The sequence below is a fragment of the Clytia hemisphaerica genome, unplaced genomic scaffold (assembly GCF_902728285.1).
Source record: "Clytia hemisphaerica strain Z4C2 unplaced genomic scaffold, Clytia hemisphaerica genome assembly, whole genome shotgun sequence".
NCBI classification, from domain to species: domain Eukaryota; kingdom Metazoa; phylum Cnidaria; class Hydrozoa; order Leptothecata; family Clytiidae; genus Clytia; species Clytia hemisphaerica.
In genome coordinates this window covers 322,046-336,613 of record NW_027103332.1, presented here as the reverse complement: position 1 = coordinate 336,613, position 14,568 = coordinate 322,046, and the positions used below count along the sequence as shown (strand labels likewise).

At 36.5% G+C, this 14,568-nt stretch overlaps 1 protein-coding gene across 1 annotated transcript; it reads right to left on the bottom strand.

Moving 5' to 3' along the window:
* Positions 1 to 2,760: 2,760 nt before the first annotated feature.
* LOC136815844 (uncharacterized) lies at positions 2,761 to 3,929 on the bottom strand. Its single transcript, XM_067072298.1, has 2 exons — positions 3,123 to 3,929; positions 2,761 to 2,869 (listed from the first exon to the last, which is right to left on the bottom strand). The coding sequence occupies exons 1-2, from the start codon at positions 3,806 to 3,808 to the stop codon at positions 2,761 to 2,763; spliced, it is 795 nt and encodes a 264-aa protein (XP_066928399.1). The 5' UTR covers positions 3,809 to 3,929.
* Positions 3,930 to 14,568: the final 10,639 nt, after the last annotated feature.

The following is a 14,568-nucleotide window of genomic DNA, read 5'->3' as shown; positions in this document are numbered from 1 at the left end:
AAAATCTCTAAATAAAACCTCCGTTTCCAGCCTTTTTCACTTTTCAAATCTAGTGTGCTCTATGTATGTACAAGTAAAGTTAAAAGTTAAAAAAAAACCTGTAAAAATATCATGCTTTTTCGCTTTTCAAAAAGGTTTTGACTAATGTACATTAAAATGAATAAAATCTGATAAAATCTCTAAATAAAACCTTCTTTTCCAGCCTTTTTCACTTTTTAAATCTATTGCTCTATACACAAGTAAAGAAAAAGTTAAAAAAATCTGTAGTATCATGCTTTTTCGCTTTTCAAAAAGGTTTTGACTTATGTACATTAAAATAAAAAATAAAACCTTATTCTATTTTTTTATAGTTTAAAGTTAGGCGAGACCAATTTAATTTGTTGTTTTACAGGCCAAGCTACTCAAGAAAGAGGGTCGGTTGGTCGGCAAGAAAATAAAAATAAAAGTCAGATTTCAGTCATAAAACATCCCAAAACAGGAGCAAATATTAGTAAATCGTGACAAAAATGCAAAATGGAACATCAGAAGACACGGAATTGGTGAATTCGTGAATGAAATGAAAAATTGAATATAGAACCCTCAAAAACTTGGAAAAGCTAACAAAATTTTGAAAACTTGACAGTCAGCAACAATGAATATAAAAATATGGACTACCAAAATCAATTTTATTTTTATTTCGATTTTTCAAATATGAGGGTCGGTCGGGCCCGTAAAACAACTTATCAAATTGGTCTCGCCTTATAGATAAAAAAAGCAAACACTGCCCGAATGGTTAAATTACAAAACTGTCCCAGTTAGAGGGCTTCAATCAAATGTGAAACAATGCGATGTTCAATCCAAGATCAAATTGAACTCCTCTCTAATCTTCAGTTTATGTGATTCTTTGGGTGGCGCAACATCATTTTTTACTACAATGTCAGCCTTGGTTAACTTTCGATGAGGGAATTCAATTGCAATGCATTTTCTATCTAAATGAAAGTATACGCTTTCTTTGTTACTGCTGACACGCGTTATAATTCGGCCTTCGGAGCGAACCGGATAAGCTCTGTGAAGTTTGAAGCCCAAAACCATATCACTCGGCGCTGGTGGTAACTCCGCCAAATCTTTACGTGTATTTTTGTTGCAGCCATATAGCATTTGTATGATCGAGTTTGGTTAAGATAAATCAGGTGGAATTTTTCATCATCTTCAACCAAGGGCTTGGCTGGCCGTTTGTCACGAAAACCTTGGGTGGTTCGATTTTCTGTTGGTTTTCTCTTCCTTGTTTGCTCATTCTTCTTGTTACCTGCGTTGGGTGGTTGAATCGCGGCGAGAACGTTATCTGCTGTCGGATTCCATTTTACTAAAAACTGCTCCAGAATGTCTGTATGGTAAGCGATCGTAATCGAGTGGGCACAGATACCTAAAAAGATAAAACGAATGGAGAGTATTGTATAGCACTTTTAAAGGGAAACATTTTTTGCGAGAACTTAATTTTGCGGAGTTCTCAATTCAAAGAAAATCAAAGTCGTTTTGTTAATTACTCGACGTTTGTTTTTCACCTTAGTAAAATCAGCCTAATAATAACTTTGAAAAATTGATACCTTGTGTAGCTTTGTATCTACGGCAATCACATCTAACAGTTTTATCAGTGACCCTCACTTCGTGCAGAGAATCAGCTTCGCTCCTTGATTGCAATCAAATGGGACCTTTCAACAGTTGTCAAAAAATTATTCAAATAGTGGTCAGCACCATCCCAATCAGTCGACAAGTGGCCAGGGAGCCCCGTAATTGAGAAGTCAGGAAAGGGTGGTGGTAAGAGGCTGGAGTTTAAGGCTTCTTGTTGTTGTTCTTGTTGTTTTCGCTTTTGTTTTTGTCGTCTTTTTCGTTGTTCTTCTTGTGCGTTATCCTCGTCAGATGAAAATTCTTGCCACTTTTCCCATCCGGAAGTTGATTGTTGTTGATCATCTAAAATTAAATCAATAGTATAACTCCTAAGATTAAGGAAAGATTTCCAGATATCATCCCGGTTTGGGAGAAGTTTACTAACTTCTGGGTCCGGGTTAGCCTCTCAGACTTGTTTGACCATTTTTGGACTTTACTACTCTATCTTTTGTTTCATTTTATCCTTTGACCCATCTCATCATTTCAGGCTAAACTTCCAGCGCGGCTTCGCGTTTATTTTCCTATTAAAAGGGGCGTGACCACAGTTTTCTAAAAGCCTGGAAAACAAAGCCTCAAGGGTCCAACAGCAGTAGATCGCTTACCTTAATAAGGCACACATCAGGCCGACAAGCCAATTTTTTTTTGCGGCATAGTTAGTAAATCAGGACCAATTTTGGCCAAAATGTAGGACAAATTAGAACAAAAATAGGCTAAAATTTAGGAAAATTACTACATCAGTTAAGTTTTTGGACCAATTTTCATTATAGAATTTCTCTTTCAGTTTTTCCATGCCATACTTGTTTTGTAATTTCCATTGATAGTTTATATTGAAAACCAAAGCAGAAAATTGATGAAACAGAGAAAATCATCATTTCATTTTAAAGCTACTTTTTTTCTAAATTTGGAGGAAAATTCAAAGGAACTATTAAAAATCATGACAGATAGGACAAAATACTCAAAAACTAGTAAAAGTTTCTTAAAAATGAGCAAAATTAAGACGTCTGGGAGCCCTGGTGAAAAGATAGGGGAGGGGAATGAAAATTTGGTACATTTGCCAATAACCTAAACAAAAAGCAAAATAGAGATTCTTACCATTTCTAGCACTACAAAGATTAGTTATGTGTCCTGTGTTTGGTGCGATTCAGCTGTTGGAGTGAAAGGTTTTTTATTTTTCTTAGCCAGTCCATGTGGTTTTGGAATAATTGGACGTACTTCACCGATATATCTGTAAGCAGAGATAAAAAATACTTTCAATATAATAAGAATTAAATTGAAGTAGATTTCATAATTTGTCTCATTGACAGTAGAAAGTAGTCTATGACTCTACAAAGGGTTAATTTAAGAGCCATAGGCTGTAAGAATTAGGTAGGGTCATGGGCCAGGAAGTGATACCACTTCCTTTATTTTCAGAAATTGCCTGATTCAAATGATATTAAGGCTATGACTAAGCTAAGCTCCAAAAATAAAAGAATTGATACCTGTATTCAACCAACACTAAATCGAGTGTTTTATCATCCTGTGTTTTGATAACATAAGAGTTTCTTTTGTAGTCGTGGTATGCTTTGTTTCTGTAGTAGACTTTGTATATTAGGAGTTCTCCTGATTTCAGTGCAGTGCGCTTTTTGTTGTTCATGCGAGAGGAATGCACTATCTTCATATTTTCGTCGAGTGAAACAATAGTACCGTAATTTCCCCTGTTCTCCCAACATCCATTATCATCTGCTGCCCAGTCATTTGGGCTCTTCAATTTCTTGGTATCAATAATAAATGTAAAATTATCCTGAACTTTGACAGGCTTTTTTGTGGCCACCCTTGCACTTTTCCGAGAGACAAGTAAGTCGATGAGGGTTTGAGGAGAATATTCAATATCCGAAGTGATCTTGAATATTGGAATGTTTTTGTTGTTCTTGTAATATTTCACATCTTCATCAGGCGGGCTCATGTAGCCAGCATCAATTTCGGCATCCTCAAAAGATTCATTCACATTGTTTTCATTACTTGAAGATACAGTGTCATTATTTGAAGATACAGCATCATCATTATCAGATAGTACGTAAGTGTTTTCTCTTTTGCAGTCTTCGCTTTTGACTGGATTGGTTGTTTGTTCTATGTAAAAATCTTCTTCCCCAGATGACAAAACAATTGGGTTAGAAGGATCACTCATTTCTTTGTTTTTCACTATTTTACTAGAAATGTAACACAGAATAATTTTGATTTAATGGTTGCTTTTCTAAAATTTTTGTTTTGTCAAACATTTTTCATAACAATGCCTCTCAATAGACATTCTAAATGGAATCTCATTTTCAATCTCATTTCTATTTAACCCATTAAGTGTCACTGGCATCATATGAGATAAGCCGTTTTTTCGGTCCTGAACCGGTAGGTCTGGACCTAGGAGTGCAGCGACCCATGCCGCCCTGTTTTTTAACCCTGCCTGATAAAAAAATAGTCGAGCGTCCGCAACGCACTGGGCTCAACTTCAGCATTTTTCCAACTATTTGGAGGCCCAATTTTAGCATTTGTGAAAAACCCGTCCCCAGGCCCCAAAAATCCAAATTTTCAAAAAATGAAAAAAACACCTGCACCTGAGGAACAATTGTGCAAAATTTTAGCCAAATCCAACCATTTTTGAAGTCTCCAGGCTGCCCAAAAGCTTTTAAGCCAAAATTAGCTTTAAGGCTGAAAAAAACTTGTCCACAGGCCCCAAAAATCAAAATTTACAAAAAATGGAAAGTACACCCCCGTATGTATCCAGAGACCAAGTGTGGAAAATTTCAGCCAAATCCACCAACCATTTTTGAGGTCTCCAGCTCAAGTGAGTTACGACATGTCCGAAGTAAAAGTGAAGCAGTTCCACTCACTTTCAAAATGTCAATTATAGCTGGAAAGAAGCGCCTTATGATGTAGATTAACGCGATAGCTGTATGAAAAATTTAACTTAAAGCTATAAGAAGTTATAGCCCAAAAACCTCTATTATGACGTCATAAACATTACGTAACATTACGTCATTAAACTAAAAATTTGAATAACTCAAAAACTGTTTATGATATCAATATGAAACTTTGACAGAACAAATATATCGTAATTCTCTAGATTTAAAAAATTCCAAATCTCTTGAAAATGATAACGTCAGCGTTTTTAAGCTATTTTCGATTTTTGGCTCTAAAAAATGACGTCATCATTTTTTTCAAAAAATTTTCAATTCAAAATTTTTCTTACATCAATATCTATTTATGGTCAAAATTTGACGTGTATATGACCATAGTCATTATAAAAAACCCCGGTCTGGAAGGCTTTTGTTTCTTTCTATTGTTAACAGATAAAGCTTGTGTTCGCAAATCGACTTTATTTTGCATACTTTTTGATCATGTGATGAAATTTAGACCAATCCCAAAACGAGAATTTGGTAACGTGATCAAAAAGTATGCAAATCGCAACTTGCCTTTTATTTATAACAAAAGAAAATTCGACAATAAAGCTAAAACAATACATTGCCAGACCAGTGTTTTTTTATAATGACTATGATATGACTTTTAGTTCACGAGATATTCAAATTTTTAGTTTAATGACGTAATGTTACATAATGTTTATGACGTCATATACAGGTTTTGGGATATAACTTCTTATAGCCTTAAGTTAAATTTTTCATACAGCTATCGCGTTGATCTACATCATAAGGCGCTTCTTTCCAGCTATGTTTGACATTTTGAAAGTGAGTGGAACTGCTTCACTTTTACTTTGGACATGCCGTAACTCACTTGAGAGGCTACCCCCGTTTGAAAAATGGACCCAGTCAGATACTAATTTTTGACAAAATCCATACCCTAATAGACAAAATTTGGGCGAAATTTGGACCCTGTCGGCCCTGACTATGCATTTTCGGCCTATCGTAACGATAGTCGGCCGAGATTTTTTAAGCTCTTGGCCGGAAATTTAAACTCTCGGCCGAGAATCTGAAAGTTCGGCCGAGAGTTTGCAACTCAAACACAAACACAATTGGCTGAATCAGCCACTGTAATTTTGGGACCCCATCAGAGATTTTCAGGGCCTGAAAAAGAATCCTGAACAGCGGCACGTCCCCCCACCTTATTTTGCCTAAGTCCCTCCCCAGGGGCTACCCCAAAGCTTTATAGCCAAAATTAGCTTTGACTGAAAAAACTCAGACACACACACCCATCCTCAAATTCTAGCTCATAAGAAGTTGAGAAAAAGTCTATTAAAAGCCAGCCCTTAAGTCGAAAGGCATCCATCAAGCTATAGGCAAAAGTGCTTTCCTCCAAATTTAGAAAAAAAGTAGCTTTAAAATGAAATGATGATTTTCTCTGTTTCATCAATTTTCTGCTTTGGTTTTCAATATAAACTATCAATGGAAATTACAAAACAAGTATGGCATGGAAAAACTGAAAGAGAAATTCTATAATGAAAATTGGTCCAAAAACTTAACTGATGTAGTAATTTTCCTAAATTTTAGCCTATTTTTGTTCTAATTTGTCCTACATTTTGGCCAAAATTGGTCCTGATTTACTAACTATGCCGCAAAAAAAAATTGGCTTGTCGGCCTGATGTGTGCCTTATTAAGGTAAGCGATCTACTGCTGTTGGACCCTTGAGGCTTTGTTTTCCAGGCTTTTAGAAAACTGTGGTCACGCCCCTTTTAATAGGAAAATAAACGCGAAGCCGCGCTGGAAGTTTAGCCTGAAATGATGAGATGGGTCAAAGGATAAAATGAAACAAAAGATAGAGTAGTAAAGTCCAAAAATGGTCAAACAAGTCTGAGAGGCTAACCCGGACCCAGAAGTTAGTAAACTTCTCCCAAACCGGGATGATATCTGGAAATCTTTCCTTAATCTTAGGAGTTATACTATTGATTTAATTTTAGATGATCAACAACAATCAACTTCCGGATGGGAAAAGTGGCAAGAATTTTCATCTGACGAGGATAACGCACAAGAAGAACAACGAAAAAGACGACAAAAACAAAAGCGAAAACAACAAGAACAACAACAAGAAGCCTTAAACTCCAGCCTCTTACCACCACCCTTTCCTGACTTCTCAATTACGGGGCTCCCTGGCCACTTGTCGACTGATTGGGATGGTGCTGACCACTATTTGAATAATTTTTTGACAACTGTTGAAAGGTCCCATTTGATTGCAATCAAGGAGCGAAGCTGATTCTCTGCACGAAGTGAGGGTCACTGATAAAACTGTTAGATGTGATTGCCGTAGATACAAAGCTACACAAGGTATCAATTTTTCAAAGTTATTATTAGGCTGATTTTACTAAGGTGAAAAACAAACGTCGAGTAATTAACAAAACGACTTTGATTTTCTTTGAATTGAGAACTCCGCAAAATTAAGTTCTCGCAAAAAATGTTTCCCTTTAAAAGTGCTGTACAATACTCTCCATTCGTTTTATCTTTTTAGGTATCTGTGCCCACTCGATTACGATCGCTTACCATACAGACATTCTTTCTTTGTTTTTCACTATTTTACTAGAAATGTAACACAGAATAATTTTGATTTAATGGTTGCTTTTCTAAAATTTTTGTTTTGTCAAACATTTTTCATAACAATGCCTCTCAATAGACATTCTAAATGGAATCTCATTTTCAATCTCATTTCTATTTAACCCATTAAGTGTCACTGGCATCATATGAGATAAGCCGTTTTTTCGGTCCTGAACCGGTAGGTCTGGACCTAGGAGTGCAGCGACCCATGCCGCCCTGTTTTTTAACCCTGCCTGATAAAAAAATAGTCGAGCGTGCGCAACGCACTGGGCTCAACTTCAGCATTTTTCCAACTATTTGGAGGCCCAATTTTAGCGTTTGTGAAAAACCCGTCCCCAGGCCCCAAAAATCAAAATTTTCAAAAAATGAAAAAAACACCTGCACCTGAGGAACAATTGTGCAAAATTTTAGCCAAATCCAACCATTTTTTAAGTCTCCAGGCTGCCCAAAAGCTTTTAAGCTAAAATTAGCTTTAAGGCTGAAAAAAACTTGTCCACAGGCCCCAAAAATCAAAATTTACAAAAAATGGAAAGTACACCCCCATGTATGTACCCAGAGACCAAGTGTGGAAAATTTCAGCCAAATCCACCAACCATTTTTGAGGTCTCCAGCTCAAGTGAGTTACGACATGTCCGAAGTAAAAGTGAAGCAGTTCCACTCACTTTCAAAATGTCAATTATAGCTGGAAAGAAGCGCCTTATGATGTAGATTAACGCGATAGCTGTATGAAAAATTTAACTTAAAGCTATAAGAAGTTATAGCCCAAAAACCTCTATTATGACGTCATAAACATTACGTAACATTACGTCATTAAACTAAAAATTTGAATAACTCAAAAACTGTTTATGATATCAATATGAAACTTTGACAGAACAAATATATCGTAATTCTCTAGATTTAAAAAATTCCAAATCTCTTGAAAATGATAACGTCAGCGTTTTTAAGCTATTTTCGATTTTTGGCTCTAAAAAATGACGTCATCATTTTTTTCAAAAAATTTTCAATTCAAAATTTTTCTTACATCAATATCTATTTATGGTCAAAATTTGACGTGTATATGACCATAGTCATTATAAAAAACCCCGGTCTGGAAGGCTTTTGTTTCTTTCTATTGTTAACAGATAAAGCTTGTGTTCGCAAATCGACTTTATTTTGCATACTTTTTGATCATGTGATTGAAATTTAGACCAATCCCAAAACGAGAATTTGGTAACGTGATCAAAAAGTATGCAAATCGCAACTTGCCTTTTATTTATAACAAAAGAAAATTCGACAATAAAGCTAAAACAATACATTGCCAGACCAGTGTTTTTTTATAATGACTATGATATGACTTTTAGTTCACGAGATATTCAAATTTTTAGTTTAATGACGTAATGTTACATAATGTTTATGACGTCATATTACAGGTTTTTGGGATATAACTTCTTATAGCCTTAAGTTAAATTTTTCATACAGCTATCGCGTTGATCTACATCATAAGGCGCTTCTTTCCAGCTATGTTTGACATTTTGAAAGTGAGTGAAACTGCTTCACTTTTACTTTGGACATGCCGTAACTCACTTGAGAGGCTACCCCCGTTTGAAAAATGGACCCAGTCAGATACTAATTTTTGACAAAATCCATACCCTAATAGACAAAATTTGGGCGAAATTTGGACCCTGTCGGCCCTGACTATGCATTTTCGGCCTATCGTAACGATAGTCGGCCGAGATTTTTTAAGCTCTTGGCCGGAAATTTAAACTCTCGGCCGAGAATCTGAAAGTTCGGCCGAGAGTTTGCAACTCAAACACAAACACAATTGGCTGAATCAGCCACGGTAATTTTGTGACCCCATCAGAGATTTTCAGGGCCTGAAAAAGAATCCTGAACAGCGGCACGTCCCCCCACCTTATTTTGCCTAAGTCCCTCCCCAGGGGCTACCCCAAAGCTTTATAGCCAAAATTAGCTTTGACTGAAAAAACTCAGACACACACACCCATCCTCAAATTCTAGCTCATAAGAAGTTGAGAAAAAGTCTATTAAAAGCCAGCCCTTAAGTCGAAAGGCATCCATCAAGCTATAGGCAAAAGTGCTTTCCTTAAAAGTCAGATTTTTCTTACCAACTACCAAATCCACCTCTGTCTCTCCATCAATGTTGAAAAAAAATTTTATGTAGTTTCCAAAAACATTGAAAGCACAACCAGTAAAACAAATTTGATGTAGTTTCCACAACCAAATTGAGAGCACATCCAGTAACCACCAAGCTAAAGTTTGAAATGAACCTAGAAATGAACCATGTGCGAAGGTGCGAAGGGAAGTTGCAATTACGCAACGCTGCTTTTGAACACGTGAGCATCACTCAAACATGTGATATAAATCAATCGCGACTAAAATCGCGAATGATCACGTGATACTTTTTTTACATCTGCACACTCTTGTGAAATATACTAGGCCGTGGAAAATTATTCCGCTGGTCATTGGCGGGATTCAGGCTAGTAGAGTTTAAAGCAATTTTTTTTGATGGTCTGCAAAGTTTCAATTTTCAGTCTGGAAAATTGCCGCCCTCGGGTGAATATTTGGTTGAATTTCGAAGGGTCTTTAAAAACTATTTTATTTTACCTCTGGATGGTAAACTTTGACGAAATATGAAATAAACCTAGCCATTTGCCTCAAAACTTCGGTTGTTATCTATTTCGAAAAACGTTTTGGCCTGTAATGGGTATCCTGTGTCCTGCGTCCTGTGTCCTGTGTCCTGTTTCCTGTGTCCTGTTTCCTGCGTTTCGAACCAACCGATATTTTTATCGGCATTGGGCAGATAAGGGGGTGGGGGGTCAGGCTTGGGTCCGATAAAAATTTGAATATCGAGACGAAAGTCTCAGTTGTCAATAACACCAATTTTATTTTATCTTTTAGAGAAAAAATAGAGAAAAAGGTAGAAAAAATATACTACGAAAGAAATGAAGAAATACACTATACAAAACACATACTTTTCCCCAAACCAACTGACAGACGAACAACTCGTTTGGCGTATACAGAAAAATTATCAACAGTGGAGTGTGAATATAAATTAATGAACACGTGATAACAACCATAACAAAATCTTTCCGTGATCGATCAAACTGTATCTTATTCCGTTTGTTTAACTTTATTCCGGATGGTTCATAGAAATCGTAAAACATGACGATAGGGAACGGTTACATCGCAAAGTTGGAGTCTATAACTTGAACACACACATGAAACGCAAATTTGTTCGAGTTGAGGAAATCTCGTTATACAGATTAGGTTTATAAAGCAAAGTTATAAAGTGAAGGGACTATAAAACTTTATCAAGTTAAAGAGACATTCGAATTTCGAGTTAAAGAATTTCTACTGTATGATATTATAAGGTTAAGTCCGTTTGTTTAATTCATCTGCTGGAGCGATTCTTGCAGCAGTACCAGGCTCGTAACGACTCAATATCGTCCTCCTCAAAATTCTGTTCTGCACACTCCACTTGAAACCATTTGCCACTATTGGCACAACTCTTCCGACTACACTGGATCCAGCGTACGCTATCGTCTGCATCTTCGTCTTCTGGTGCGAAACCTAATAGCAAATGCAATAATTGTATATTATTTTCAAACCAATTAACCTCTTCTTTACAGAATATTGGTATAAAACTTTTTGAGGCGAAGTTCAAACGTAGTTTATTGCAAACTCTAATTTATTGAATTCTTGGTAACATTGATAGTTTTCTTACATATTTCACATACAACTCCATCGTCACTTTCTTTGCCATCATCGACATCTTCATTGGCTTCTCGATCAGCAGCGGTGTCATTTGGTTGTTGAGCAGCAGCGGTGTTATTTGGTTGTTGAGCATTCTGTATGTTTGGCGTCAACGAACGGAAATGGTCGTCGATTCGCATCGTCTTTTTTGGTCTTGCATTTTTCGCGGATGATTTTCTCTTTAACGAATGGCCTGTCTGTTTTTTGTGTTCGTTTAGTTTATTCTCTGTTTGGAAAATAAGATTGCAGCGTCTCGAATTCTCCCCTTCTTTGATTACGAAAAGACATCGAAATTCTTTTTTCCATATCTAGTTTCCATCTCTGTTTGATAAAGACATTAACAATAGAGCTAAAAAAGACCTTGTCAGTTGCGATTGGAAACGAAAATTTTATATCCGTGTTGTCTTTTATTCCTGCCTACCCCCACTAAAATTAGTCTAGATTAAACGTTCATCACACATATCAACAAAGAAACTTATTCAAAGTGTAATCATTTGTAAGTATTGAATAACAAACCCTTTCTTATGTGGTGTATCACCGACATATGTCTCGTCTTTTCTGCTTCAGAATAAAGGATCATCGAGGGACAATAAGGACACGTTGAAACGGATAGCGAAAATGGTAATCCATCGTCACCTGGAATATTTCAATAAAAGCTCTGTTAGGCAGTTATGATAAACAAAATTAGTTTGACCAACCTTTGAGATTGTGGGAAGTTTGAACACTTTATACTGAACTGTTTAAATCTCAATTTGTATACCTGTCTTCATCATTTCCGTAGCAATTTGTTCAATTTCCATGAAAGTCATATAGTGTTCGGGATGATCGGTTGATGGTACCGGGTTGGGCCATTTAAAGTCTCGTTCTGCGAGATATTTCCATGCAGGCGATTGTTTAGGGGGGTTCTTGACACAAAAATCACATCTGGGATCAGAGCATTTGCGAATGATAACCTCATTTGACTTCCTTTCTACATGAATCTAACCTCCTTCATTACGTCTTTTGTCTCGCGAAGGTTTCCAATTGGCCCGGTCAAAATCTAAAAATTAAGAATAATTAGATTCAATTAGATTAGATATTAATAGTAGAGATATTAATTAGTCTTTGATCTAGAAGAATGAAAGAAACTTTTGATTACCTTGTGAACTGTGTCGTAGTCATCATACGGTGTTTCTCTATCCATACAAGGCTTGAAAGACGTTTGTACAGTACTGTCATTGAACGTCATTCCCAACCAATAATTCTTTACAATATGCTCCATAGCATAGGTATTGTCGAATACCTTAAAAGTAAGTGAAATTTTTTTTGATGATGAAAACCTTATTTGCTTATTCAAGTGATGGAAAGTCTCGAATGATAGAAAGTCTCGAATGATAGAATAGATTTTAATATATGAAAACTCCATAGAAATGAATCATGAACAGAGGCGTTGATTTTAAGGAAAATTTTAAATATCAAAGCTTCTTTTGCCCTTTTTTCATCTTTTGATAGATTTGTTTGCTTATGCGGTTCTTGTTCGTCACCCTCAAGTATCGATGGTAAAATGACGCTGTTTAATTTCTTGCTCACAGGACTCCAGAGATGCTCGATGTTATTATAAGCGGAATAACGAGCTGCGTAGCTTAAGACAACCAAAATATCAAGTCCTGAGTCCTAAAATAAATTAGGGTATCGCAATTTCAAAAGAACATAGAAAGTCATAAAAATTATAAGCTTAAAGCAAGGTGAGACAGGGTGCTCAAAGATAATAAATTGCTTCGGGCCTTGACTTAAAAAGAGCGCTTGATTTAAACCTCAAATTCAATTTTAATTCAAAATATTTTGCACTTAAATCATTCATTTAGTATACCTTTCACTTCAAAAATAACTAAACAAAAGTATGATACCTTCCACAACCTGCAAAAATAGATTGCATTCACCATTGATAATAAATTCCAATCAGACCCATTGTCCACTTTTAATAATGCAATGCTTTTCCCATCCTTGACTTGGGCATTTTACAGTGGCATGAGGTCATTTGCATGTGTCATTCCTGAGCTGGTGTCGAACTTACAAGCTCTCAATTTTATCAGACTAGGTCCAGCAACCAAACGTCGGTAGTGCTTCCTTTTAAGCTTATTAAAGATAAATCTCCCTTCCGAAACCTTTTCACAATCAACTTGAACGATCGTTTCACGGCTTATGTGATCGTTGGTTTCGAATTCATCGTGGTCATCGACTGCTTCGAGGGTGCCAGGCTCAATTTGCATATAACCAGAGGGACATAGTAAATAGCCAGGGTTTGGGAAGTCGTGGTCTGGCAAATCAGGTACATCTTCTTCAATGAAGAATCGGTAGCTGGCCCCATCCTTAATTTATTCATATCGTCGTTCGAATAAAATTGTCAATCGTCTTGAAATTTAGCACAAAACTCCTCTCTGTATTTTACTCTGGCAAAAAGGTAGTGTTGATTTGCTGCCAGCTTACGATATGCATTCGACTTTTTAGGAACTCTCGCTTGAATAAGTCCTTTGTATCGTGATGCACGTGATGTATTTTTTCGTGATGGTAGCATTAAAAAATGAACTGTATCTTTTGAAATACCCCCATGTTTTTTTAAGCCTGGTACATTTTCCTCTAGATGGCGGACAATTTCCTCTAGAGTGACCCCATTGCAGGTAAAGGAAGTCTCTCGGCGCCTTAAATATGCTGAGAAAGAATGCGACTTTATGAAATTGGTAGCGCATTCTACGAATGGCGGAAAAATTTCATGAAGTGGTTTTCGACCCCTTTTTTGTGTGGCCCAAAATACACATTGTTGGTGTTATCCTCGTCATTAGCTTCGACAGTATCGTCATCCACCTGGATATCCTCCGAGGGTGTATCGATACCTAGCATCGAGATTTCGTATAAAGATGAAGGGTTTAATGTTAGCTCGTGGATGTCAATCAGAATCATCTTCCCCTTCGCTGCTATTGACATAATTGGAAAATTTTCCAATAGCAATCGGGCAGTAATGTTCTTTTTTTTTCCAGGCAAATCGTCAATAGGTAAATAGAAATTATCACGTATGAAATTCGCAGTTTCGATCAGCTCCCTATTAGAACAGTTATCCCCAATACCCACGATACTGCCGCTCTCGGCATCAATGAACGCTGTCTCCCAAAGAACATCTGAATTGAGACACTTTAGAATAAAGTCTTTGGATTCTAGTTTTTTTGAAAAAGTTGTAGCTTGCTCCTTTTTTCTTTGCTGTGATCGTTTTGCAAGTTTTTTAACCACTTGGGTTTCAGTAATTTTGGAGCTAGCTTCGATACATAAACCGAGGACCGATGTAAGGATTTGCTGTTTTTTCTGAAGTGACTGAAGAAATTAAGGGGATCCAATTTTTGATGCCACCACATTTATATCAGAGGCTTGCTTCATAATGGCTTTGAGCTTTTCCTGTATGGATATTTTGTCACCAATGATTGCACTTAAGTTTGTACCCTTTCTATTTCTTGATTGACCCTCCTTATAGGTATCGTATGCTTTTCTGAAGAGAAGAATAACTCGGGTAAGTTATGACATGTCTCAAAAATGGGACGAAATTACCATAATTTTTGGAGGGCATTAGTCGAAAGATATCAAATAAAACAACGATTGATTAGTGACCAGTACAGGTTGATTCTTCACTTGATTTGTGTTA

Excerpts from the sequence above, each read along its gene's own strand:
- LOC136815844 (XM_067072298.1), bottom strand. The coding sequence starts at position 3,808 with ATGAGTGATCCTTCTAACCCAATTGTTTTGTCATCTGGGGAAGAAGAT. Across the intron at positions 2,870-3,122 it reads TTAGTGTTGGTTGAATACAG|ATATATCGGTGAAGTACGTC; the intron begins GTATCAATTCTT and ends CTCTGCTTACAG.